At 47.0% G+C, this 27,899-nt stretch overlaps 1 protein-coding gene across 2 annotated transcripts; it reads right to left on the bottom strand.

The window, feature by feature from the left end:
• Nucleotides 1–26,692, bottom strand: ZNF398 (zinc finger protein 398). 2 transcript variants are annotated; one of them, XM_027538714.1, is made up of 6 exons: nt 26,457–26,692; nt 22,885–23,280; nt 16,217–16,343; nt 15,106–15,219; nt 7,302–7,415; nt 1–6,058 (listed from the first exon to the last, which is right to left on the bottom strand). In XM_027538714.1, the coding sequence occupies exons 1-6, from the start codon at nt 26,478–26,480 to the stop codon at nt 4,911–4,913; spliced, it is 1,923 nt and encodes a 640-aa protein (XP_027394515.1). In that variant the 5' UTR covers nt 26,481–26,692; the 3' UTR covers nt 1–4,910. The 2 variants fall into 2 exon arrangements, with proteins under 2 accessions (XP_027394515.1, XP_027394516.1); XM_027538715.1 differs by having other exon boundaries at nt 22,885–23,241; nt 26,457–26,539.
• Between the last annotated feature and the right edge of the window lie 1,207 nt (nt 26,693–27,899).

Below are 27,899 nucleotides of genomic sequence, written 5' to 3' on the forward strand. Positions count from 1 at the left end.
TGAGGTTTTATCAGATATTTTATTTGAAATGTAACCTGGCAATTTTAGGAACATTGCAGGACGGTGCTTTTGAGTCCTCTCTGATTTGACTGTATCTCTCTGCATTCTTCAGTGGGGGTTGGTCTTAAGGGGCGGAGTAATTTTTTGTTTTCAAGAGGCAATGTGACAAAAGTCATTGTGTATGTGTGTAGAGATGGAATTATGGCCTGAGTCACCTATTTGAAAAGGAAGTGGAGCCTGGCTGGGAAGGCAGAATAACACCCCAGAAAGTAACAAATTACTTCTTTTGCAAGATACAGCAATAGCATCCTCCAGGTCCTTTCTGTACTGGCCATGGGCTCTGGTCTGCACTGTGCTGCCGAAGCAGAAGTCTTTCAAGGAAGCCCGACACAGGGGAAGCAGAGTCTTTCCTCTCCAGGCAGTACTAGAAACGCCCTACCGTCTGCCCATTCCCAAGAGTCTACCAACCCCAGATCAAGTGGAGGGACCTAGGACCCTCCCTCCTGACATGGCTGACTAAGCCAAGATGAGCACCTGACCCAAGGGCAGGGAGTCCAAGGGCAGGCTGGAGACTTCTGTGGCCTGGTATAGAAAAAGGAAGGGAAGCCCCCGGGGCAGTGGTAAAGAATCCGCCTGTAGATGCAGGAGATGCAAGAGATAGGGGTTTGATCCTTGGGATTGAGAAGATCACCTGGAGTAGGAAATGGCAACCCACTCTAATATTGTTGCCTGGAGAACCCCATGGACAGAGAAGTTTGGTGGGCTACAGTCCGTGGGGTTGCAGAGTCGGATGCAGCTGAGCACACACACACACACATAGCAAGAGAAGGGCCAGATTCCCCACCTTAGAATCTGAACCAGCTGGTGTCACGGCACACACAAACTTAAGGGAGTCAGGAGATACAGAATAGGTAAAAGAACAGGCTAAATGGAAGCAATAGATGGGAGGCAGGAGCTAAGTCATCAAGTGGCCACGCGCTTCCGCAGCATGGCCTCAGTTCCCTCTCCAGTTGGCCTGCACCTTTCCTGACCGCTGCCGATCTGACACCTCTGTGTGCCAGGCTCTGTGCCAAGTACTTTCACAGTTTCCCCCCAAACCCTGACACATCCAAGACCTAGCATCATTCTATGTTACAGATAGGAAAACTAGACTCACGATGATTAAATTGTTATGTCACTTCTTACGACGTCAGGACTCGCTAGGTCTGGACCAAACCCACGCCCTACACCACTAAGCTGCATTAACCCACAAGACATGTCTTTGTGAGGCCCGAGCACTCCCTGCCCCCATCTCCCGCCCATGTGCCCCACCTGGAGGATCTTCCGCTTATAAGAGTCTGACACTTCCCAAGTCAAAGAATGTCCTCTGTGTAAAACCCTGTGAGAAGACTGCTTCCTTTGTAGGGTGAAGAGAGCAGGGTCAAAGGTTTCCACCAAGAGCAGAGAACACGGCACTGATGGTAAGAGTTCCTGGTCTGGGAAAGCATTCTGGGAGAATCTCACTTTTCCTCCCTGCTTCTCAGTGGTCCTCAGGCAGCTGAGGAGGATGCTTTTTATTGTCTAAGAAGCTACAGCGTAGGATATAGGGTAGGGGCGGGGGGGAGGGGGGGGCGGGGACCCAGTGTGTTCTGCTCCTCCTCCAAATGACATGTGAGCGGAAATGTGGGTTCTCCATCCCATTTGGAATGCACAAATATAAAGGGACTCGGGTTCTCTCTTATCAACCAGACTTTCTAAGACTGAGACAGTAAACATTTATTACTCCCGGGTAAGCTCTAGAGTCTGGTTCTGGCTGAGATAGCCATGGATACCCAAATATTTTAAAATGCTCCACAAAGAAGCCCAGCGGAGTCCCCCAATGGGAAGTCTGCAGGCTATTATTAATGGTGAGGGAAGTTCTGTAAAGCACTGCTAGGAAGCTATATAAAGCAGCCAGAACCCGGCCAGGGCATTCTAGTAACAAACACCCAGCAAGAAAGATCAGAGTCATCTTCTTTCACTTTCCAGACGATCAACTCCATTTAGGTTCACATGGGGGGCGGAACCAGAGGTTCATCTTACGGTGATAACAAAAATCTAGTAAGGAAGCAAAGCGTGAATCTGGTTACAGTCAACAGCTGGGTCCACCCCCCCGGAGATGGTGCCTGTTGATGTGTGACAGTACACACTTCCCGGCCAGAGGGCAGACTGATGGAGCGCACGTTTCTCAGTCTTCCTTCCTACTGAGCCCAGTCGGGATGACCAATCCTCAGATTCTGTTAAAGGTATGGTTTGTCTCAGAAGCCCCTGCTGAGCCAAGTTTCTCCACACACTGGAACCTCTCTGTTGGACTTATCTTTCCCAATGGTCTTTTTTTTTTTTTTTCCCACTTATCCACTTTTGCATCTCAAGCAAACAAATTCTAATTTAGACCCGGACTGGATTTCTACATGGTGAGAAGACTGTGGAGGGAAAGGAGACCAGAAGGTACAGTGGCTGCACCCTGGTCTGTTTCATGGTTGACAGTTGGATAACCTCCACTTCTATCTTTCTGGCTGGACCCTGCCATTCCCTTTCACTCAGCTTCATGGCTCTTGCCTCGTGGGTATGTGAACTCTTCACTTCTTGCCAAACTGTGGCTAGAGTTCCTTGCAACAGGGACTGTGGGACCTCTCTGCAGTATTTCAATCCCCAGGTCTCTTTCATTAATAAGCTCTGTGTCCTCAGGAAACCTTCGAGTAAAAGGATTCTCCAGGTCATTTTACCCATCACCGCATCTAGTGCAGGGAGGGGTGCCTTCTCCGGCAAACCCTGGAGAACGTGCAAGTCCGTTTCTTCAGAAGGGAGCTCACCACGGGGGACAGCATTGTGACTCTTCTTTTTCGTTAGGGACACGCAAACCAGAGCTGATCTCAGTCTTGAGTTCCTGGTGGGGAGGTGGTTACCCGTGAAGCTGGAACTCAGACTGAGATCCCCAGGGCTCCCCGTTTCCATGGTAGTGGATCCAGATTCTAGCTAGAAAACTCTTCAATCCAGTATGTCAAAGTTCTGTTCATCATCTCTCGTGGTGTGTTCCATACCCTTGCCTTCCAACTGTAGTAATGACAGGGGACTAGGTCTCACACACATTTCTTAGGGCTCCTGTGACGCGTGGTGTTGTGAATGTCACAGAGCAGATATTTTATACCTGTGATTATCCAGAAAGCAGCATGTTCAGGAAGCACCCTCCCAGGAGCAAAGCTGGGCTGACACTTTTTCCTAGTGCAGTCACACCTAACGAGGCAGGGTGAAGTGTGCGCTGGGTGACGACGGGGAAAACGGGTCCTTCCTGTATCATTTCGTCAAGAGAGTGCCTTGCCTAAATGCTCAAAGACCTTGTCCCAGTCACCATAGGGAGGTTCCGGGGAAACAGGAGAGCACCAGAGGTACAAACAACTTTTCTGCTCAGGACCTGGGGCTTCTGCGCGCTTCTCTTCTATCCCAGTCTCCAACCGAGTCAACAACAAATCAAACTGATTTCAGGCAAGTTTCAGCAAGAACATCTCTGCCTTGATTTTGCTGTCTTGTTTTGCTTTCCTTGGATAACAACCAGAGATAGATAGGATTTTGGCAGAAGGAATGTACCACAATATATATATTTTTTAATCCTAAAGGTTCACTTTTTCCCTTTCACCAGCCTTGCATTGCAGATGAAAATGTGAGATCTGTAAAGGGAAAGTGGCTAGACTGCAAAGTCACTTAGGAACGGGACCAGGCTCAGATGCTTCCTGGTGACTGACCGACCCTTACAAAGGTACACATGGTGGCAAATCTCCCCAGAAGCAAAGCCAGCGGAAGAGGCTGCCCTTGCCCCGTCTGGTGCTTAGCTCTCAGGGGTCTATGAAGCCCCTCAATCTGTCCATCACCGGGGGCGGGGGGGTTGAGCCGGCTCAAGAAAGCTGCATTGTAACTGTCATCTCACCACTGAGGAAGCAAAAGCTGAGAGGCCTTGGGCACTTTCCAGGACTCTGTAATGCTTCTAGAAGGTGCTGTAGCCTTTTCCGTTGATGATTGTCAGAATATCAGACACCAGGAATGGAAAAGCCAGCCTACTGGCTTGGAAATGATAGGAAGAATATGGCATATAGTGGCTCTCGGGAACATGGTTCAGGCACAAACTCTAGGCTGTTCTGTCACTTCTCTGGGATCTCTAGCTTTTAAAGCTGGGGCTGCATATCCTGCCTCCAAGTTCTTAACTAGGACCTTGGCAAAGCTTTCTAGTAGCTTAAATGGCAGTAAAAGCCTGGATGCTTCAAATTAAGCTAATGAAAGAACTGTTCTCCTTAAGAAGCTTTTAACATCAAGATTTTTGCTCACTCAATATTAAACAAAATATATTAGAATGAGTACTCCGGGAGACCTAGGAAGGCAGTCTTGAGTCATCATTTCGGGCGGGGCAGGACACTGGAGCTCTGCTAGGGGAGCAGGAGCAGGGGGAGGGCTTGGGTACTGGCTTCCAGCAGCCATCACACGACCAAGGAAGTGAGCAAGGTTAGGGCAAACATTCTCTGCCTCACGGTGGGCTTCAGAGCTTGGAGGCTCTTCCATGCACCTGACTCTACATAGAGCTCAACCACTCTCAACTTATTAACCTGTGATGGATTATCAGAGGCTGAACCTTGCTTTCCAACCTCTGCGACATTCTTCTAACTTCTGCTTCGGTCATATTTTTTTTTGAAAAGATGGGGAAGCTGGGCTTTCTTCCAGGTCTTCCTGGGTTTCGCAACGTGGTGCTCTTGTGAAGTTCCGAAACTCACACACGGCTCTTGTCAAGTGTTCAGGACCCCACATTCCTCGACGTGCCAAGCAGTCCTTACCGCGGGGTGAGAGGTGGCGGGGCTTTCCTCTTTCCCCTACCCTGCCCACACAGACAACCCTGAAAGGAGACAGCTTTACAAAACCGCGCCCCCACTGCCTTCCCCATACCACTGATTGGCCTCCAGACGTTCGGGGTTCACGCCCAGGCCCGAGGCTTCCAGCCCGGGTAGGAGGGGCCCAGGGGGGTCCGGCGGCGGTCCAGAGGGGTCCCGGTCTCCGCCGCAGCCGCCCCCGTGGCCCGCGCGCAGGTGGTCTTTGAGCGTCTGCTTGTAGCGGAAGCTGCGGCCGCACTGGGCGCAGGGGTAGGGCCGCTCGCCAGTGTGGATGCGCTGGTGTTTCATCAGGTGGTGCTTGCGGATGAAGCTCTTGCCGCAGTGCGTGCAGCTGAACGGCCGCTCGCCTGTGTGCAGCCGCCGGTGGTTGAGCAGGTGCTCCTTGCGCATGAAGCTCTTGCTGCAGTCGGTGCAGGGGTAGGGACGCTCGCCCGTGTGGATCATCTGGTGGCGGATGAGGGCCGAGTGGCCGTTGAAGTCAATGCCACACTGCGGGCAGGAGAAGGGCCGCTCCTGAGCGTGGCCGCGCTGGTGCAGCAGCAGGCTGATCTTCAGGCTGAAGCTGCGGCCGCACTGCGCGCAGCGGAAAGGCCGCTCGCTGGCGTGCGCTCGCCGGTGGCTGGCCAGGCGCGCCTGATCAGCGAAGCGCTTGGGGCAGTCGGGGCAGGGGAAGGGGCGCTCGGCGCTGTTGTGGACCCGAAGGTGGTAGGTGAGTCGGGACGGGTGCGTGAAGGTCCTGGCGCAGTGCGGGCAGGTGGGGGGCGTCTCGCGGGCGGGGGCTGGGGGGCCGCCGTCAGCTGGCGTGGGCAAGTGCTTGGGGCACTGGGCGCAGGGGGCGGCGTGCTCGCCCGGGGGGCCGCACTGGTGGGTCAGCAGGAGGTCCTGGCTGAGGCTCTTGCCGCAGTGGTGGCAGGAGAACACCGGCTCCCCGGCTGGGGGCGGCAGCGGGTAGGTGCCCAGCTGCGTGAAGGTCACTTGTCCCTCCGAGGCCTCAGCCAGGTCGGTGGCTGGACGACCAAACGGCGCCAAGGGTGCAGACTGCGGGCTCTTGAAGGCCATGTCTGGGAACGGCTCCTTAGCTGCGGCTGCTGGTGAAGAGAAGGCGACGGGCACCTCGGGGCACAGGGAGGCTCTGGCGAGGCCTTCGGCCTTGATGACCAGCTCTTCGTCTGCAAGAAAGGGCTCAGGGTCACCCCCGGCCACCCCCCAGGCTCCCCGCAGCTCTCCCGGGTCCCTGCCTGGCGCAAAGCAGGAAGTCAGCAAAGGGCTGAGAAAACCACCAGGGTGTCTGCAGGGCTCGTGGTCCATCACCGGAGAGTTCGCTACCGAGCCTCTGCGGTGCTTCCGTTTGGACAGGAAGGGCCCTAGCATCTGTCTTTCCAGCGACTTTCACTGTTTCATTCCTGGCACGCACACTCTGAGGTGTTCTCTGTTGCCTGTTGTGACCAGGCCTAAACTCATCTGTTCTATCTAATCCTGTTCCTCCTTACTCTGTCAGATGAACCCCTCAATATAGTTCTCTGTCCTTTTGTCTTTTGGAAAATACAGTACACATTTCTGCTCCTGTATCTTTGCTCACCCTGCCCTCCCTTTTGTAGAATGCACCCCTCTCTTCCCAGCTTCCTGGGTTACACCCAAACACTTGGTACCGGTTTTCTAAGGCCAGTTCCAGCTTCACGTCCTTCTCAGGCTTTATCTAAATACCTAAAGGATAACTGATGGAATGTCCTCCAGACTCCTTATTTCTTGTGTATAAGTTAAGTCATCCATCCCACTCACCCTTGATGTTCAATAATAGGCATGCCTAGTACTGAAATGTGTCCCTCCAACAAAACTTCTGGAAGAGCAGAAACTCTTTTTCTCTTTTAATTTTTATTTTCCAGGGTCTAAGCACAGAGCACAAAAGATAAATAGGTTGCATTCAGTTGCATGAACTATTGTGTCTCCTCTGACCTTGAGATTCTCTTCTGTTCAGATGGCAAAATACAGATGGCGCTAAGTGTCTTAGAAGACAGGCGCTTTCTCCTGTCATGGTTTTGTCCTTAGGGAGAGCTCCTCACTAACACTAACACCCTCATTGGTGCCTTGGCTTGTCTCCCCCACCCCCATCCCACTTCGGCCCTTTCTACGTGACCCTCCAATGTTCTGCCCTTCTCTCCCCTCATACTTTTCATCCGTGTGCACTTCTTTTCCTTCCTCTGACAATTCTAATTTGTCTTCACATTTAAGAGTGTGTTTTCTCACTTAAAATTTATCTTAGTTGGATTTTAGTTTCATTTCTTACTTGAACAAGCCTCCCCCCGCCCACTTTTCTCATTCCTCACCCACTTCCTTGCTTCCACAACCCCACTTCCTCTGCGGTTTCTACTCAGTGGTCTGACATACCCTGAGCCTGGGTGGCTCGGTACTCACCAGCATAGGTACCTTTGCACATGTCACTCTCCTTGGGCTCCTGCGGGGCACCAACCTGGGTCTCTTCCTCTTGTTTAATCCAAGACAGAATATCTGATGTTGAAATGCCAGGCTCTGTTTGGGGGGGGCGGGGGGGGGGGGCGGGGCGGAGAGAAACGTCTTCAGGGCTTGACTCAGAAAGTGGAAATAATCATGCTGGTGTGCTGAATACTACATTTTGCCCCAATATTTATCTCTAATTAACTATAACAACAAAACAAAATCAGGCTTAAAAAAACAAAAACACATGTAACATCCAGAGAACCAATTCAAAATGAAACCAAATGTATGAATCTTTCCATGATAGACTCACCTTGATTCACTATTTTTGGTGGTGAAAAGTGAAAGTGATAGTCGCTCAGTCGTGTCCGACTCTTTGCGACCCCATGGACTGTGGCCTGCCAGGCTCCTCTGTCCATGGGATTCTCCAGGCAGGAATACTGGAGTGGGGTGCCATGCCCTTCTCCATGGGACCTTCCCGACCCTTCAAAACAAATCAAAATTTTTATTTTGGAGATCCTGAAATCACCTAGAAGCATGAGTACCTTTCATTTCATCAACACACTTACTTTCAGAGTGTTTTCATATTTTTCTCTCACAGCATTTTTATGAGATAAGGAAGCAGAGGATCTCCTCTCCATTTAAGTTAGAGGGGGCCCACAGAGGTTAAGTAAATTTCCAGTAAGGAAACATTTACAGTAAAACACTATATTATCAAAGGTTTACTTTAAAATACAGAAACAACAACAACAACCAAACAAACAAGACTGACCAAAAACTTTTTAAGAATGTTAATTTAAAAACAAATATATTATCAGAATTACAAAATCAGGTTTAAGCACAGATCTGATTGCTCAGAAACATTTTTCAGGTTCCCAATGTCACATTCTTTTTAAGACAACATATTACTTTTGCTTATTAATGACACAGGTTTTTGTTTCCTAAACCCTGAGAGTAGGGAGAATAGTATTTCCAAGTTCCTCAGGCCTTGGGGATTCTTTTGGAAAATAAAAAAGAACAGCCTCTAAAGATTTTGCACATAACATGCCTCATTTGTTCAGCACAGAAACAGCTGTGCTTGCTATTCCAGCCAAGGTCTATATAGCCTTTTTTGGCCTAAAAGAACAAGCTGGCACATTGACAGGGTCCAGAGAGTAAATTCAAGCTCTCTATATTATTTATCAAAAAAGCCTTGTATACAGGTTATGGTTTTATTCCTAGTGAATGAACAGAACTCACTGTTATTGCTCAATGCCTTTTAAATTTTAGACTGCTGGGATCTAAAGGTATACACAAAGCAGAAATAAGAGGTTGGACAAGGCCCAACAGACTGTCAGGTTATGCAGACAGACAGGAGAATACAGGGTTCTGTACACATTGTGGGCTGCCTTTCCCACTTCCTACTTTGAGCTACAAGGCTGAAGTGTACTAACTACAGTCCAACCTTATCTTCCTCCAAGACTTTATAAATATTATACATATGTTTATATATATTATAAACATATATATATAATATATATGTTAACTGCTTCATTCATCAGTCTTCTAAATGACGAGTTGGTGCTCTAGAACCTCCAAATGTGATTCAAGTTGTTTTGACTATTTTTTCTCTAGTTTATCATTATGAACTCATAGAATGTTATATATTTGGTGAGTTTCAATCAATTGCAGTCATTATTCTTTTCTGAAACCATTTTTAAAATTGAGTATGATTAATTTACAATGTTGTGTTAGCTTCAGGTATACAGCAAGGTGATTCAGTTATACACACACACACACATATATATATATATATATATATATATGTATTTTTTGTCAGATTCTTTTCCATTATTGGTTAATACAAGATACTGAATATAGTTTCCTGCATTATACAGTGGGTCCTTGTTGTTTATCTATTTTATATATAGTAGTATGTATATGTTAATCCCAACTCATTTATTTCCTTCTCCCCACCCCCCACTAATTCCTTTGGTAACCTTAAATTTGTTTTCTGTGTCTGTGAATCTGTTTCTGTTCCAGAAGTAAGTTCAAGTCATTATTCTTTTTGATGCTCAAATTGTCCCTTTTTGGCTAGGGGGAGCCCCTTCAGATCAGTTCTATGTCTTTTCACATCATCAAATATCTAGTTTCGTCCATTTCTGGTATAACAAACTAGACCAGATTCATCTGATATGTTTTCCGCTCCAAGCACACAATCAATAATCTGAGAAATGGAATTTAGAGACCATAATCTGGATGATAAGGACACTAACTGTTAATAGGTTGTCACTGCTTCTAGGTCTTTTCAATAGACAGAGCTATAAAATACCATTTAGAAAAACCAAATATAATGAATGTACATTAATATTTATGACCATATTTAAAACTACAGTGTTTAACTGCTTTAATACTTGTATCTGTTCTCTCTTATCCTAGGAATCTTGGTTCCTAATAACACTGCACAATGTTTGCTTTATCTGAATGTACATTTCAAAACTATACCAGTATTATTAACAAAAATATGGACTCGATGTTTTGTGGTATACAGTTTAGTTTTTTCAGCATGTGTTTGATTTTATATCTTATTTTTCTATGTAAAATATTTACAAGGCTCCAAAATCAAAAGTATAAAATACATTCAAAGAGATCTAGCTTCCATCTCTAGTCTCTTTCCTTGTGTAGGTAGCCATCCTCCTTGGCTTTTGTTTTAATCTTCCATACATCTTCATTTTTTCCCTCTTTAAGAGGCATACTACACCAACTGTCCTGGATCTTCCTTTTTTACTTCACAATATATTCTGGGATGCGTGTCTCCAGCATTATACAGAGACCCTCCTCATTCCTCTCTGTAGCTGCACCACTGTGCACTCAGCATCTCCCCCGGATGGGCATGTGGATTCTTTCCAGTTGTTTGTTACAGTATTAGTCAGTAGCCAACCATAAAAGCTGAGGAGGACTGAAACACCAAGGCAGTTCTCTAGAAATGGGGTGGCTATTGTTCCCGTCACTGGTTCAGTGTGCCTTCACTGAACCTGGGGAACCCCGGGAAAGTAACCCAGGGTCTTCTTGAATACTGATGCTAAAATGAGTTCCTCCCATCATTTAACTAACTAGATTAGTGCAACGACGTAAGTATTTATTTTATTAAATAACTGGGTCTTAGCACTGCTGTCACTGGGCGCAGGGAACATGGCTGTGTCTACTACACTTGGTGGGAGTGGTGGGAGTGCAGGGCTGAGTACCTTTAGAAGTGAGATGAAAGGAGCAGGAGAACTGGAGTGGTCAGGGGGCCTCATGCAGTCACTTGCCTGGTGACAGAAGGGCAACTGCTGGCCCAGTCACAAGGGGACCTGGAGTACACCCTCACAGGCCTGGGGGGCCCGAACAGTGGACACTTAAAGAGACACAGAAGAGTCAAATCACTGGTTCATGCAAGCAGCAGGCTTTGGGGAAAGCTAGAGAAGAGAGAAACTGAAAATACTGATCAGGTAAGAGGAAATCAAGAAATGCTGAGGTTTTAGGTTCGAGAGGTGGTTAAAATAGAAAGGCAAATCACAAGAAAATATAAAATTAATTGTCTACACTGGTTGAATGTTATCATGTGTACTTTAAGCAGGTAGGGCCCAAGCTGTCTGAGAAGGAGCTGGAGCCTTGAGGTTCTGGGATGTGTACAAAGGTGTTATGAACTGAGTGAGTTAGAACTGATGCTGAGCTATGAATTCTTAAGCAGACAATGAAAATGCCTGGTACACGAAACTACCGTTGGTAAAGATACAAAACTCTTTTTGCAACTTTCATGAAGCAGATCTGGAACTGTAACACAGCAGGTGACTATGTTGTGTATTTGTGTACTAAGCTAAGTTTTATTTCCCGGGTAATTCTTGTCTGCATGTAGGCTAAACAAAAATAAAGATTTACCATATTGGGATGTCTTAGTCACTGATTTTGTCTAGGAAAAGATGGTCTTGCTGGACAAGAGTGACCAGTGACAAAGGAGATAAGGGCCATGGACCCTAATCAATGAGCAAAGAAGTCTCCTCAGGACCGCAAGTTTGGGAATGAATTTACTTTACTTTTCTAGAATGTTGGCTCAGGTCCATGGCTTCCAAACTAGAAGACGGGCTAGATAATGGGCTTTTGATTGTTATTCTGTTTGAACTTCTTGGTTAAGGCTTTTCTCCAAAGAATTCTAAAATACTGGAGTTCAATATTACAACTATCAGTGACCAAATAATGGCCACACACACACACAGAGCTGGTCTGCATTTTGGCCCTAGTAATGAAGAAGAATTTCAGAAAATCTCAGGTTTATATTTTTCTGCATTCTCTCATTCATTACTATTTTCTACTAATTGGAAGCAATTTTATCCAAGATATGAGGCACCAATGACTGCTCCCTGGAAGGAATAATAATTTCTTCATCAGATTCAGATAATGGTGACTAAGACAGAATATAAAATGAAATCCAAGATATTTGGACATAAAAAGAAGGGGTGCCACACGGTATCCTTACTATCCCCAAATCTATTCTACCTGTATATATTTTTACTTAATTATAATGCACAGTTCTTTCTAAAGCTCTAAAATGGAGTAAGATAATAAATTATGGGCTTATAAGAAATAAAGATAAAATCCAAACATATTTTAGAAAATTGTTTCTAAAAATACATCAATATTTTAATATAAACATACTACTAACAAATTACAAAGTATGTTAAAGTTAATTTTGAAGGGCCTCCCTGGTGGATCAGTGGTAAAGAATCCAGCTACCAATGAAGGAGAAACAGGTTCGATCCTTGATCTGGGAGAATCCCACATGCTGAGGAGCAACTAACCCGCTGTGCCACAACTACTGATCCTGTGCTCTAGAGCCCGGGAGCTGCCATTACTGAAGCCCGAGTGCCCTAGAGCCTGTGCTCTGCAACCAGAGAAGCCACGGCAATAAGAAACCCTCAAACCACAGCTAGAGAGCAGCCCTCGTTGGCTGCAACTAGAGAAGAGCCAGCACAGCAACAAAGACCCAGCACCGCCAAAAATCTATAGATAAATAAAATTAAAAAAAAATTTTTTAACTTTAAAAAGATGATGATGTTAAAGAAGAGGACAGCTGCTTGCTCAATAATGAGAAGTTTTTCTTCTTTTCTTTTCCTATTAGAACAAGATGGGGAAAATGATATAAACAGAGTGAAGAATAATCAATGAAAAAAATATTTGATTAGTCCTGTTTCTGAAGTGGCCCAGCATTAGTATCCACCTGGCATCCACGAGGACAGTCTGTTAGGCACCTTGACGACCAGACACTTAGCACTATTCTCCACTGAAAGGAATCAGGACGTTTTTAATGGGTTAGGAGAAGGAAAATCTAAAGTAGCCCCATGTCAACACAGCAGGCCTGAGACTGCCTGTCCTTGGAAGGCCTGCTCCCAAGGTTGGCCCTTGGCTGACCAGTAGTTCCATGTACTGATCTCAAGCTCTCCTCAATGTTAAGAGTGCCTCGCTGGGTCTCAGCTGTTTCTACATTGTGGTTTATGCTGAAGATCCACTCCCATTCTGGGAGTCTGGAATCTTGGTACATGCCAGACAGAGGGGGCCTATGGGACCAGCCATGGGTGCTGAGTCTCTGGAGAGCCTCTCTGGGAGACGACACTCCATGTCGTTTGCCACAACTTGTTGTTGGAGAAATTAAGTGTGGTCTATGAGGCTCTACTGAAAGGGGACCCTGAAGCTGGCCCCCAGTTCCCTCCAGACTGCATCCTGAGCACCTTTGATCTTTGCTGATTTTGTTTTGTGTCCTTTTGCTGTAATAAATCTCAGCCCTAAGCATGGCTATATGCTGGGGCCTGTGTTCTCCCAGCGAATTACTTGAGTGTAGAAGTCTTGGAAACTCCAACACAGTCTGGAACTTTTTTTTTTTTTTTTTTTTTATGAAAACAAGTACTGAGGCAGTACTGAAAGGACATAGGAGATAGTTTAAAAGTCAGTTGTTGACAATTTGAGCAACCAAAAGAAAACAATTGAATTAAATGAATAAAAAGTCATGAAAATATAATTAAACCTAAAAGGGGGAAAATATTAAGGGTTCTAAAGGTTAGACATGCATGATTTTTTTTAATGCTATATATTAATCAGTCTAAATTCTATGACTCCTATCTTTAAGTTCAGGTAAAAAACTAGGCTGGTAATTACCAATGCAAACTAAAATTCTAAAGACTAAAACCAGAGTATTAAATAAATTCAATGCTTACACTGTTAATTTTAAGTAAAAGTATATTAAAGCATAAAAGGTGACTACCCAAAAATGGAGTCTTGAAAACCAAGGTAAAAACAAATTGACAAAAAGGCAGCTAAATGAAACTTTCAGGTATCATCACAAAACCAAATTACACCATTTCCATTCATCCCCAAACAATAAAATGACATCCTCATTTTCTCTCACTGAGGTCTATGTCAGGTATTTTTCTGCAATCAAATAACCCATCTTTACTTGTGATATGATTTTAGACTCATTATTTATATCCAAGGTATAGAGATTAATAAAATTCAATCTGTTACACTGCCTAAATATAATCACCTACACATTCTTAAAAACAATGTGTGGCAGACATACATTCCTCAAAATTCAGAGAAAGTTCACTTGAGATTTGAGAATTTCATTGTATATAAAATGTGTATCACAAAATATATAAACAAATATTGAACTCTGCTGCTACTGCTAAGTCGCTTCAGTCGTGTCCGACTCTGTGCGACCCCATAGACGGCAGCCCACCAGGCTCTCCCGTCTCTGGGATTCTCCAGGCAAGAACACTGGAATGGGTTGCCATTTCCTTCTCCAACGCAGGAAAGTGAAAAAATAAAGTGAAGTCACCCAGTCGTGTCCGACTCCTAGCAACCCCACGGACTGCAGCCCACCAGGCCCCTCGGTCCATGGGATTTTCCAGGCAAGAGTACTGGAGTGGGGTGCCATTGCCTTCTCCATTGAACTCGAGGTTAATGATATCCATGCTGAACTAGTTAGGAGGAAATGTCTTGCTATCTGCACTGATTTTGAAATACACAGAAAATAGGATGTGTTGATGGATGGCAGAGGGATGCAGAGATGGACACACATGTAATAAGGAAGCAGAATAAAATGTCAGTGATAGAATCTAAGTGCTTGGTCTCTCAGTGTTTGTTGCAAAATCATTTCAACTTTTCTGACTGAAAATTTCATAGTAAAATGCTAGAAAAAAATACCAGTGCATGGAATAGGGGTGGGTTGTCAGAGATGTTCATCTCACAGAGATGTCTGGAGGATGAAATTTCTATCTAGCAAACAAAATCTATATGAAATTTTTCTGGTAACAGGTGGGACTTGAGAGAAATAACAACTGTACTTGGGCTAGCAGTCTTCCCCCCATAATATCAAATAGCTGCCAACCAAAAAAAAAAAAAAAACTAGGGGGAGTTAATTAGTGATAACTGGCTCCCAAACTGGGCAAAAATCCACTTCACCCAGGTGGACATCATCAGGTCTGCCCTTTTTGTGCATCCCTGAGGGACCATGCAGACTCCCAGCCCCTCAACACTTCTGAACAGCTGGACACATGCTCCCTCAATACTCTCAGGCATGTGCTACTGACGGGTGAAGGCTTTGGACAAGGTGATTTCCAGGGCCTGCTGACCCATTCACAGTCTCCTTGCTTTAGGACCGAGAGCCTCCAGAAGCCCCTGCTTACCTTTGCTCCGAGCTATCACCTCTGACCAGGAAAGGGAGACAAAGAGTGGATATCTCTCCTCCACTCACCTTCACTGGGGTCGGTGGGAATCCCACTCTCCTCTGGCCCAGTCTGGTCCTCTGTATTGCGGTCTCCTTCTGGCTGAATCTGAGATAAGACATCGGGTTGATTCATGGCATAATCTACGAGAGGAAAATGGGAAAGAGGGTATGACAAGTGATCAGTGAGGATGCCAACTAATGGCCATCGAAGCTGAACGGAAGGCTGTGAGGCCCACAGTCCCAGGGAATTTCTTTGAGTCTATCACTTGGGTCCCCAAGGCCTGGTCTGGTACGTCTGTGCCCTGTTAGGAACCGGGCCACACAGCAGGAGGTGAGCAGCCGGTGAGCCAGTGAGGTTTCATATGCTGCTCCCCATCACTCATATTATCACCTGAAACATGAGCCCCAACCCCATCCGTGTAAAAATTGTCTCCTTCCACGAAACCGGTTCCTGTTGTCAAAAAGGTTGGGGACAGCTGGTCTAGACCGCTCTCCCCATCCATTCACCTCCAACCATGGACGGTGTCTATTGGGAAACCAGTGGGAGGAGAGGTGATGTGTGGGAAAGGCTTGTGTGCTCCTTGAGCACCGACTGCTGCCTCCACGGAGTGAGAGCACATGCGCCTCAGCGAGCAGAGGCGAGGCCCGTGGACTGCCACCTCCATGGACTAAGAGTGCATGTGCCTCAGCAAGGAGAGGAGAGGCCCACCAACTGCCACCTCCATGAAGTAAGAGCAGGGCGCTTCAGCAACGAGAGGCGAGGCCCACCGACTGCCGCCTCCATGGACTAAGAGTGCATGTGCCTCAGCGAGGAGAGGCGAGGCCCATGGACTGCTGCCTCCATGGAGTAAGAGCGAGGGCGCCTCAGCAAGGAGACGTGAGGCCATAAATAGGAAGGACACCATGGAGATCACTGCAGCTGGCACACCCACAACCTTGAACTTCACCCTCTGTCCCCTGACTTGGCAGAAGGAGAAACTGTGACTTCCTATTTAGCAAGGGTGAATTGGACATCTTTGGCTTGGAACCAGAAATGCATGAGGACAGAGGGAAATGAAGACACTGGAGGAAAAGGGATTGCTCTGAGACTGCTCGGAGATGCTGTCCCGTCATTCAAACCGTGCCAACTTAGCCTCACCCATGGAGATGAGAGACTCATAGTTTCCCTTCATGATATTCTTGTAAAGTTCCTTTTGCCATTCTTCTAATTTTTCCCATTCTGGAGTGGAAAAGTAGATGGAGATATCATCGAATGTCACAGGCACCTGCAATTATGACACACTGGGGTTAGCTCCTCTCACCGCATTCAATCACTCTACTACAAACACATCTCTACTACATGCCTGTGTGCATGCTAAATGGTTTCAGTCATGCCCGACTCTGTGCACCCCTAGGGCTGTAGCCAGGCAGCCAGGCTCCTCTGTCCGTGGGATTCTCCAAGCAAGAATACTGGAGTGGGTTGCCATTTCCTTCTCCAACTATATATATATGTCTACTAGTTACAAAAAACCTATGTGAGATGCCAAAAGGATACAGGCAAGACTTAAGACACAGATCTAACTTCTAAGAGTTGATGATGTTTTCACTGTGACAAACTTTAAGGCTGTGAGTTTTAGTCACCAATAGAGAGAGGTACAAATGCAAAGCAGTGTTTAATTCACAGAACAGAGCCTATAGTGAATATCCGTGAAGTACGAGGCTTATCTTAAGCAGCAAGATTATAAATATACAGTTTCAGTCTAAAAGAAGTACACGACTATATTCAGCTTAATGACCTTGACAACAGATTTTGGAAACAGCTATAAAGAGGCTGGACTAAGTTTAGAAAAGGTGGGACTTTGGTCAGTCCTAATAGGTAGGTTATAAACAGGCCTAATGGGAATGGGAAGAACACTTAAGCATGGAAAATTAGAGAATGCTTTCAGAGAACAATTATGGATTCTGCCTAGCTAGAGTCAAGTTGCATGAAGGGAATGGTCATAAGGAACCCCACCTTCCAGCATAATGCTGTCTAAAGCTAGGAGCTTATCCGTAGGCAAATGGATATGTCTTTCTGTAGAGAAACCAAAGGGGGGCCTGGGGTATTAAGGTACCAGGTGTGGGCACTGTCACCTAGTGGAAAGCTTCTCTACTTCTGCCATCATCATAACGGCTCATTCTTCCTTCGCCCACTTGAGAGCTTTCCACAGTTTTATTCTTAAGTATGAATTAACTTTTAAGTATCAGTGACCACTGAGAAATCCTACAGCATGATCAAGAAAGACTAAAATGAAAAGAGGGGGAGGATGAGTGTGGAAAAAATAGAAATACCTAGGCAACAGAATCTTTATAAAAACCTTACTAGTAATAACATAAGGATTTGAGAGAGATTAAATCCATAAAATAAAAACAGGATGCTATGGAAAAAGGAAAGAGAATGAGAAAGACTCCTGGTAATTTGATACATATGTGTGTGTGTGTGTGTGTGTGTATTTTTTTTCTCCCCAAATTAAAAAATTCAATAAAAAGATACTCATCTTCATAAACTTCAATATCCTTTAAAATACAAAGGTCTATACAATTCTGTGAGGCAGTTACATTTTCTAATTGCTTCATCTGTGTCATCAACCATAAATTTTGTTCCTTAGGAGCTACTAGCATCATAAACTACTCATTTCACATCCTGCTCAGCATCTAGAATCAAGCTGAGGGCAAATGTAGATGAACTCAATAGTCAAGTTTTATCTAACCTCACTACACAAAAGATTTGTGAAGGTTTACAACAGAAACACATATGATAAAACGATGACCAAAATGAAGAATCAGGATGGGTTTCTGGTTCAAGATGGTGAACTTAACACACATGTACTTCCTTTCCCACCCAAGTTCCATTGAAATGACAGTAAGTCAGACCAGGAGCGACTAAATATTAGTAACAGTACCAAGAATGAGAAGGAGAGGGTATGCCCCAATCAGAATTTCTGACAAGCTTCTCACTGAGACCTAGAGGATGCGCCAGTGCTGGGGCCTGGGTACAAGGAAACGGCGTCTCTGACAACGCACAGGGACTGCAGCGAGGAATGCAGAGAACTGCAAGCTCAAAGCTGGCAGAGACACCGAGTAGGAGTAACAGTGGTTAGAAACTGCAGTCTGAAGGTCTATCTTTGGAACAGCAGGGCCCCCTCTCTTGTCCTCATCAGCCCTGGTAAAGAAGCATTTACCCCAAAGCCGAAACCCAGACTTCATCTCTAAAGAAATCTAAAAACCTGTCTGGAGACAGTACCCATACTGGCCCATCCTACCCCATCCCGGTGTGGCTGACATCTCAGAGTCCTGCCTCACTCCTGGCCTCTTGGTGACCCCCGCACTGCCTGTTTGCTCCGTGCATGGCACCCTAAAGCAAAGCCCACCTATATGGGGCATCTAAGGAGAGAGCCTCTCGTGAAAAGGAAAGATCCTTTGCTTAAAAAGACTGACACGGTGGTAGAGAAAAATGCAAGGTTCCACTAATTACCCTATTAATCAAATCCTTCACTTATAAATATGAACAACCAACCAAGGATTACTCAATATTAAAAAAGTAAAACTGGCCTTCCCTGGTGGTCCAGGGGCCGAGACTCCAAGCTCACAAATGCAGGGGGCCTGGGTTCGATCCCTGGTCTGGGAACTAGATCCCACATGCCACAACTAAGAGTGCGAGCCACAACTAGGACTCAGTGTAGCTAAATTAAAAAAAAAAAAAAGTAAAACTGGACTTCCCTGGTGGAACAGTGTTAAGAATCCACCTGCCAAAGCAAGGGCCACGGGTTCAATCCCTGGTCTGGGAAGATTCCACATGTTGTGGAGCAATGAGCCCGTGTGCCACAACTACTGTAGCCTGCACACACTGGGGCCCACAGGTCACAACTTCTGAGCCCACGTGCCCTAGAGCCAGCAAGTCACAACTACCGAGCCCACGTGCAGCAACTACTGGAGTCCATGTGCCTAGAGCCTGTGCTCTAGAGTGCAGCCAAGAAATAAAATAAATGAATGAATGAATAAGTAAGTAAAATTAACAGCATCGAGATGAACATACACTACAAAAAAATCCTAGGTTAAAAAAATATATTTTAAAAAGCTCTAACACATATTCCCAGAGACATTCGATATTGCATCCGTTAAAAAAGAAAAATTCAGGCTGCTTTTAAAAAGGAGAAAATAAATACTCTTTACAATTAAATATGTAATTGTTAAAAGTCAGAAAGGCTGGAAAGAAAACTAACAGAACTCCAGTTTAAAAGGTGAAAAATATGAAGGAAAAGTTAAAGAGACAAAGACAAGCATCCGTCATCTGTCAAACAGTAATCCACAAAGAGGACAGAAAAACAAATGTGGACGGGGGAAACAAAAGACTGTAAAAACAGAATCAAGAATAAAATTTCCCAGAGCGGAAAATCAGTCTTCTGATTGTGAAAGGTGACACCAAGTGCCCAACATAAATTTTAAAAGACCTACACCCAAGACATAACAAGTACAAACAGAAGATAAAAGCTTCCAGATAGAGAAAAAAAAATATTTCTTACAAACGAGAATTGATTTGTTATTAAACTTTTCACCAATGGCATTTGATGTAATGAAAAAAAGGACTGGTGCCTTTAAAACAGTGAGAGAAGTAGAATATTACTCAGCCTTAAAAAGATAATTCTGACACCTGCCAGGACATGGATTAATCTGGAAGGTGTCATGCCCAGGAAAATACTCCCTCACAAGCAAACAGATACAGTATGAGCCCACCTAGATGAGGACCTGGAGCAGACAGATTCACAGAGACAGAAAGCAGGACGGGGGTCACCAGGGGCTAGGGGAGGGGGTCCTGGGAGGATCTATAGGTACATCACTAAAGTTTTTCAAAATGAAGACGTTCTGAAGATGGATGCTTGTGATAGCTGCGTAACAAGGGAAATGTACTTAATGCCACTGAACTGTCTGTTTAAAATGGTTAAAATGGTAAATGTTTTTTCTTTTACCCCCCTCCCCTAAAATGGTCAATTTTACGTCACACATATTTTACCACAATTCAAAAAATGAAAATTAAGAAACAATTTTTGAGGGAGAATTATTTTGAACTTGACATTCAAAAACAAGGGCAGAGTAGGAGGATTTTCAGCAAATCAAGGACATGAAAGTGTCCCTATGGCCCATATTTCAATCTAGTAAATCTTCTATATATTTTAATTTCATGAAGTAATCTTTGAGAGGAATCACATTATTTTATATACAAATTGGAAGTTTAAGAGGGACAGTTTAAATGTTATTCATTTACCCATGTAAGACAGTAAGTAACTTTAACTTACCTTCTCTGCTATTCTTATAGCCCAACACCAAGTTTAAATTACTCCAAAGAAATTCAGGAAGCACTCAGGTACACACACAAAATACAGAGGGGAAGGTTCTCTCTCAGATGCTGACTCTGACCTTCCCGGCCAGCTGCTCACCTGTTCCTTGACGGAGTCTCCATCTCCTCTGTGTGCTCCCCACCCCACACTCAGTCTTCTATCCCCCACTCTGCCCTGCAGCAGCTCCTGCAAGGTCCCCGGTGAAGTTGTGCTGTCAAACTACATTCACCATCCTCATCTTTCTAGACCTCTCAGCAACATATCAGCCCACACGACCACCATCCCTTGACCCTGTGACCCACACACTGGCCACCACTCCCGCCCCTGGTGCTTGGCCCTTGGACTCATTTGTCCTGCCTCTCCACGTTCTCTCCCAAGGTCATCGCTTCTGCCTTCATAACTTGCAATACAATCTGCACATCAATGATTTCCAAATATTTCTCACCTTTGAGCTTCAGAGACTGCTTAGCATCATTCCTGAACATATCCTAGGCATATCAAACCTAACGCCGCCAAAGGGGCACTAATTCCTTCCCCACCTCTGTAAACGCCAACACCATCCCCCCAGACCTCCAAGTCAAAAACCCGAGAGTCTGTGGTTAAGAGCACCTGCTCTGGAGCCAACTGTGTCACAATCTAACTCTACTATTTATATTTACTAACTGTATGAGCTTGGGCAAGTTAGGCTTCTTATGAAAGTAACCAAAGTACTTACAACAGTAAGTGCTCAGAAATTATCATGCAGTAAATTTACAATTAGTATTGTTCTTAATTTGTCATTCCCTAATTCCCATCAGTAAATCTTACTGTCAATTTCACCATCAAAACATCCTGAATCTGCCCACTTGTCTCCCCCTGCACTGCTGTTACCCTCAGCCAAGCTGCTCTTGGCCCTCCTGCCCTGACAGCTGCCTTAGGGTTTTTCTCCCTGCTTCTGTTCTTACCCCCGTGAGCCATTTTCCAGGTAGCAGCCAAAGAGATTCTTTCAGAATATAAACCAGATACAACTCCTCCACTTAAAACCTTCCAACCTTCTCATTCTAATTCAGATAAAGACCACATTCCTCACCTTGGTCTCCAGGGCCCTACATTGGTGGTTTATAACCAGAATCGCATGCTAGAATCATTTATGGAGTTTTAAGATCAATGGTTAGGCCCCATCCTGAACCTGCTAAGTTAGAACATCTAGCCATGATGCCCATCAGAATTTTCAAAGTCTCCCAGATGACTCCTGTAGAACCAGGGCTGAAAAGCCCTGCCCTAACGAGTCACCCCGTGTCTCTGGACATGCTCTACTTGTTCACGGCACACCAGCCAGTTGGTCTTTTTCCTTCCTCTTGGCGATCCAAGTTTGTTTGTGCCTTTGGGATTTTGCACTAGGTATTCTTTCTGCCTGGAACGTTCCTGCTCAGACCTTCTCCCACTAGGGTCCTTCCTGTCATTTACTCTTAGCCTAAATACTTTACTAGACCTTCTCTGACATCCAATCTAAAAAAGAAATCACCAGATAACACTTTTATTTTTCACTGAGGCACTTAAATGGATTTATTTTGTTTATTTGTACCGTCTTTCCCCGTAAAATTTAAGCTCCAGGGGAGCTTGCATGAATTGTTCACTGCTGTGCCTTCAGGAACTAGATACCAAGCAAACAGTACGTGTTCAAGACATACTTGTTGAATGAATGAATAAATAAACAGGCATGTTTGGAAACTAGCTGCCTCTGTCTTCCAGAGCTCAAGAATGGCGTTTATTTCCTGTTGTTTTATGGGCTATTCCCTCTGGAGAGGCTGGGCCCAAGCACTAGAGCGCACCTTGTAAAGAGTGAAGGACAGGCCCCCCGTGGATCCCAGCCCCACAGACAGCCCCCCATCTTCACACCAACCATTTGACTCTACATCTCATTCCTCTGTCCTCTTTTTTTTTTTTTTTAAACCAGGATTCCCAACAAATTCAAATTGACTGATTTCAATGATATTTAATTTTGTTTCCAATCAAGATTGCAGCAGACAGGTTAATACAGAAAAAAACTGACTTGGGGATAATGGGTAGGAGAAAGAAAAAAAAAAAAACCATCTGCCGGATAGCTTTGGGCTAAGAAGAGTCTTCCAGTTTGAAGTCTGACATTTCCCATGACCAGAACATGTAAATTGAACATGGAATGCTTCCCAGATAGACAGACACAGAGCCACTTCTGGTTCCTCCAGCCTCACTGATTGACCAAGACCACCCGTTACTAACAGTCTAAGGACGAGGGGACGACAGAGGATGAGACAGGTGGACGGCATCACAGACTCAATGGACATGAGTTTGAGCAAGCTCCGGGAGATGGTGAAGGACAGGGAAGCCTGGCGTGCTGCAGACCATGGGGTCACAAAGAGTCGGACATGACCGAGCGACTGAACAACAGCAAGGACAAGGGGCTGCACTCCCCACGTCCAAGTGCAAGGCCTACCTTTGGAATGTCTCCTTTGATACCCGGGGGCAGCCGCAGGATCCAGAAGTTCCTGTTCCTCAGCAGGTTCTCCAAGTTCTCTAGCCGCCTCTGCAGCAGCCCGTACTCCTGCAGCAGGGTCCCCAGCACAGCCCACTTGCCCTCCAGCTGGTTTCCGAGATCCGCCACTGTCTTCTCACAGCTGGCCAGCTTCTTCTCTGCCGTCCCCGTCCGGCCCTCCAGGTGCAGCAGTCGCCGGCTGTGGACTTCCACCTTTCTCTCAATGGCCTGCACGGCCGCCACCACTGTCCACAGGGAGATGGCCGCGGTCTGCAAGTGAGCTTCATTTGCCGCTGGGGCTGCGGGAAGAGGGAGCGCCTGCAGGGAGGTAAGGCATTCGGAATCCCATTCGGAAGTCTGTGCGCAGTGGGGAGATGGGAGGAGACACTTAGTGTTAGAAGGGGCCCTAATCCAAAGCAAAATCAGATAAGCACTGCTTCCGTGGCCAGTTGCGATTACTCTAAGTACAGCTTTAGTACTGCCTGCTTAAGCCTCATCTTTGTGGAGCTCAGTGGCACCAAAAGGCAAGAGAACTCAGGGGTGGATGAGCTAAGACAGTGACCAGGTGAAACTGGATCAAGCAGTGGCCTGGGGCATTCCCTGGGGTGGAAGGCCCTGAGCCAGCCCCGTAGGGGCCAGGCTGCGGTGGCATCCTCTGCCTCCGCAAAAGCTCGAAGCGCACCAGGATCTCTCCAGGTTTCACCGAGCTCCGTGCCCTCTGATAGACCCCTTCTTTACTGACTTAATTAAGCTCCTGCCCGTCCACCACCTAGCTGACAACCACAGCCACACCATGAAATAGTAGTTGAATAAGCTACGAATGTTGCATGTGGAGAAAACACAGTGGCTCTTTTCTAATACTTGCAGGTTATAAAACCAAAGGCAGAACAGACTTGTTTAATCTGATCCACTCTGTGTTACTCCAGAGGGCAGACAGAACTAGAACCAACATAGAATTTTAGGGAAGGGAAACTGGTCTGTATAAATGAGTATGGAACTAGGTCTTTCCAAGAAAATAACGGGCTCCCCCCTCCCCCGTTCACTGAGCATACTTTGAAACATCAGTGTAGTTTTTTTAAAAAATGAAATTCCTACAACAGAGGAGGTTGGAGGAGGATATCTCTGCAAAGCTTTCTGGCTATGAATTTGATAACCTACTCTCTGGCCACAACCTCTGATCTCTCTGGCTCCCACAACCTTACTTTTCTTTCACCTGCTCTGCGATCCCATTGAACCCTTGACCCTTCCATTTGCTTCTGGTTTACCAGCCTGCTCCAGGCTTTGCTTTCTTCCTTGGCTGATCATTTCAGCTAACTTCAACCCTTCACTTCTCTGTCTTTCTGCCTCAGCGGCTCGGCTAACTTCCGGCTTTGAATCAATTGTTCTTATTCTCTGTTCCTGGAAGGAGGCTGGGAAGCCCAAGGAAATGAAGTCGCATAACAGGGTAAACTGGTGTCACCACACACCCCTGGTCTCTAAGCTCAGCAGGGACACCACACTGCCTGGTTCTTCCCCCTCCACCATACTGGCCACTACAAGCCCCTGGCCCTCTTCAACTTTGTGTAAAGTGCTTCTCAAACTAATGAGCACATCTGGAGATCCCCTTAAAATGCAGACTCTGACTCAGTAGGTCTGGGAGGAAAACTGACAGTCTGCATTTTAAACAAGCTCCCAGGTGATGCCAACACTGCTGGTTCAGGGATTGCAGGCTGAGCAGTAAGCCTCCTGTTTGCTGCAGGCCCCTGCCTCTCAGGAGATGACATGACCTCCTACTTGGAGAATTAAGAGTAATTAGACCCTGGAGAGTGGGAATGGGGGGAGTCTCTCTCAACTTTCTCTTCTTTTTCTTCACACTCCTCACTTCAAATTCATCAGTCGCTTAGTATATATGCTTTCTTCTTTCCTTCCCTCAGGAAAAAGATTCATCCTTCTCAAACCCTTGTGCTCTAAATGCCACCTCCTTCCACATTTTAAAATACACTGATCTTATCTCTTTTTTACAGTCAATATTTCAATCCCTCCTGAGTCTTCTCCATGGGATAGACCTGCACTGTTCAATATGGTAGCCACGTGTGGCTACTGAAAACCCGAAATGCCCTCATTTCAATTGAGATGTGCGGTGAGTATAAAACACACACCAGGTTTCGAAGACGTATTATGAGGAGGCAAATGTAAAACTTCATCGATAATTTTTTAATACTAATTACATACTAAAATATTTTGTATGCACGGGGCTAAATAACATATCATGAAAGTTCATTTCATCTGTTTCTCTTTACTTCTAAAAAATGTGACCACTGGGAATTCCCAGCCGGCCTAGTGGTTTGAACTCTGCAGCTTTCACTGCAGAGGGTCTGGCAATAAATAAATAAATAAATTTAAATAACAAAGTGTGACTACTAGAAAATTTAAGGTTATCTATATGGCTTCCATTATATTTCTATTGGACAGGGCTAGCACAGACACACGATCGTCTCTACCATATTGGAAAAACAAGATCCGAAAGGGAAAAAATAGGTCCCCTCTGCTCCGTCCCCAGCCCCATTGCTGCTGCTCCCCTTTTCCTCCTCTCACTTAGCAACTCAGTAGGCCAGTCTGGCTCCTGAGCCATTACAATGGCTGAACTTGGGGTGCGCAGAGGCTTCTTAGCTGGCAAATCCTGGGCCTCCCTATCCGGTCCTGGTATTGACGCGTCCCTGGCTGGTTCTCACGAGGCTCTTGTGTGCAGGGACGGTCTTGGCCAGCGCGGCTGGCTTAGCCACGGATAGAGCCGGCTTGGCCCCGCGGCCGGCCTGCGGTAAACATCCGCTGGATGAATAAACACGCAGAAGGTAATCCCGCGCTCGGAAACCAGCACTCTGCAATCCCGACAGAGGGCCTCCTGTGTGTCCGGCATCCCCCGACACGCGCTGGGCACTGGGGATCACTGCGCTCCCGCGGTCCTTCAACACACCTAACTGTTGCCGTCACCCCGCATTTGTGGCTGCACGAGGCTCGGGGTAGGGGTGGGGGTGTGGGGGTCGGGGGCTGCAGCGAGGGTGACTCTTGTGGGGTCCGCTCCCAGGGCTGGAGAACAGCTGATGAAAACATCAAATCAAGCCACCACCCTCCCCTGCCCCCGTGTCCTGCAGCGGGGCTGCAAGCGGGGCTGGCACCAGGCGGGGGGACTGTCTCTGAACTCATTCCTCCCATTGGGGTAAGAGGCTGTCTCTGCTGCAAACCTCCAAACGGGATGGGGAGACGGGGACTCGCACGGAGGTGCGGAGACCGCAGGAAGCGGAGAGCGAGCGGTCCCAGACCCATGCCCGGCGTCGGGGTCCCCCCCGCTCCCGGGCCCTCCCCTGCCGGCGGGACCCCGAGAGAGGCGTCTTCTGCTCAGTCGTCGGGGCTGCGCCCAACTCCGGGGCCCCGCGCCTGACAGGAGGCCGGCTTCCCGCCCTCCCCCCGCCTCCCCTTGGGTCCGGGTCTCAGAGCCCGAGGCGCCCTGACCCTCCCGGGCTCTCTGCGCTCAGCGCGGCGCGGGCCGCCCTTACCGGAGCGGGGGCCGCCTCGGCCATGGCCCCTACGCTGTCCGGCCCGGAGCCGGAGTCGCCGCCGCCGCCCCACGCAGGCCGGCCCCCCGGCCTCTCCGCAGGCGGCGCGCGCCCGGCCCTGCCTTCCCCGGCCCGGGCTCTCGCTAGCCCGTCGGGCCCGGCCTGCTCGGGACGCGGGGACGCGGTGGAGACGCGGGCGGCCGTGCGGCGGAGCTCGGGTGGCGGGCGGGTTCGGCCCCACTCGCTGGGCCCGCGGCGACCCCTCAGCTGGCGCTTTGTGGGCACCGAGCGCACCCCGGGGACCACTCGGGCCTAGACGCGCCGCCCGCAAGCCGCGGCAGCGCGCCCCCTGCCGGCCCCGGCGGCCACTTGTGCCCCACCGGGCTTCTGCTCGGCGTCGCTCGGCTCCGCTCTGGAACCCAGGTGGTCCCGATTTCTCACGAGTCACCGGGAGTGCTCCACAGATGGGTACTCGGGGCCCAGCCACAAACCGGGGCTCGCTCTGGGAAGTGTTTTTCTTCCTAGACCCCAATCAGCGGGTCTCGCCTGAGGGGAGGCGCCAGGGGGAGGGCCGCCGGTTGCAGGAAGGTGGAAATGGGCGGAGTGCCAGGGCTAAGTGCTGGACCGGGGCGACCGGAGCCAGTGGGTTAGAATGAGGGACAAGATACAAAGATCTGTGATGAAAACCACGTTCATCATTGGCAGAAACTGCAAATGTGGCTCCCAAGTGGAAGCGGTTCCCATCCCACGTGGACGGTGTCAAGAGCAAAACTTACTCAGCAGTGGTCTTTACATCTCGGATGACGGGAGTTGCGGTTTGCTGGGTCTGTGCTAACCGACAGCGAAGAACTAAGTGTTATCTACGAAGGTTGTGGATTTCAGGCTGACAGAGCGTGTGTTACAGTTAAAAAAAAAAAAACAAAAAACCATAAAACACATAACTCTGTTTCCAGCCCAGTCCTCCTTCAAACAGGCTGAACCTGACTGGAGTCCTCCTGAATCTGTATTTCAGTAAACGATTCAAGTCAATGCCCCTAACAGGCAAAGTAGATGCAAATCACCTCTAAAAGTATGAGAAGGGTCCTGTTGGGGCACCTACTGTTGAGCCTACAAAGCTATTTTTAGACTAGCTATACCTGCAGTGTGTCCTTTGAGGTCTACCGCAAAGGAAAACATATTTTGGTCAGATGACTAATGACAGTTAAAAGTTGCTATTCTCTGAATCAGAATATCACCATGACAGAATGAACTTCTAGAGAGAAAAAAAAAGGGGAGGGAAATCTGAATTTTCTTGATAAGGAAATTCATTTATTATTTAAAATGTAGTACTTAAAATTTTCGGAGAAGGCAATGGCAACCCACTCCAGTACTCTTGCCTGGAAAATCCCATGGATGGAGGAGCCTGGTGGGCTGCAGTCCATGGGGTCTAAAAGTCGGGCACGA

This window comes from Bos indicus x Bos taurus, chromosome 4 (assembly GCF_003369695.1).
Source record: "Bos indicus x Bos taurus breed Angus x Brahman F1 hybrid chromosome 4, Bos_hybrid_MaternalHap_v2.0, whole genome shotgun sequence".
In the NCBI taxonomy this organism is placed as follows: Eukaryota; Metazoa; Chordata; class Mammalia; order Artiodactyla; family Bovidae; genus Bos; species Bos indicus x Bos taurus.

Bases quoted from the DNA above. Each gene is read 5' to 3' on its own strand.
- ZNF398 (XM_027538714.1), bottom strand. From the start codon at position 26,480: ATGGCCGAGGCGGCCCCCGCTCCG. The intron at 15,220-16,216 runs GTGAGGCTAAGT...TTCCTCTCGTAG, and splicing joins TGAGTCTCTCATCTCCATGG to ATTATGCCATGAATCAACCC. The intron at 7,416-15,105 runs GTGAGTGGAGGA...CCCCCCAAACAG, and splicing joins TCCCACCGACCCCAGTGAAG to AGCCTGGCATTTCAACATCA.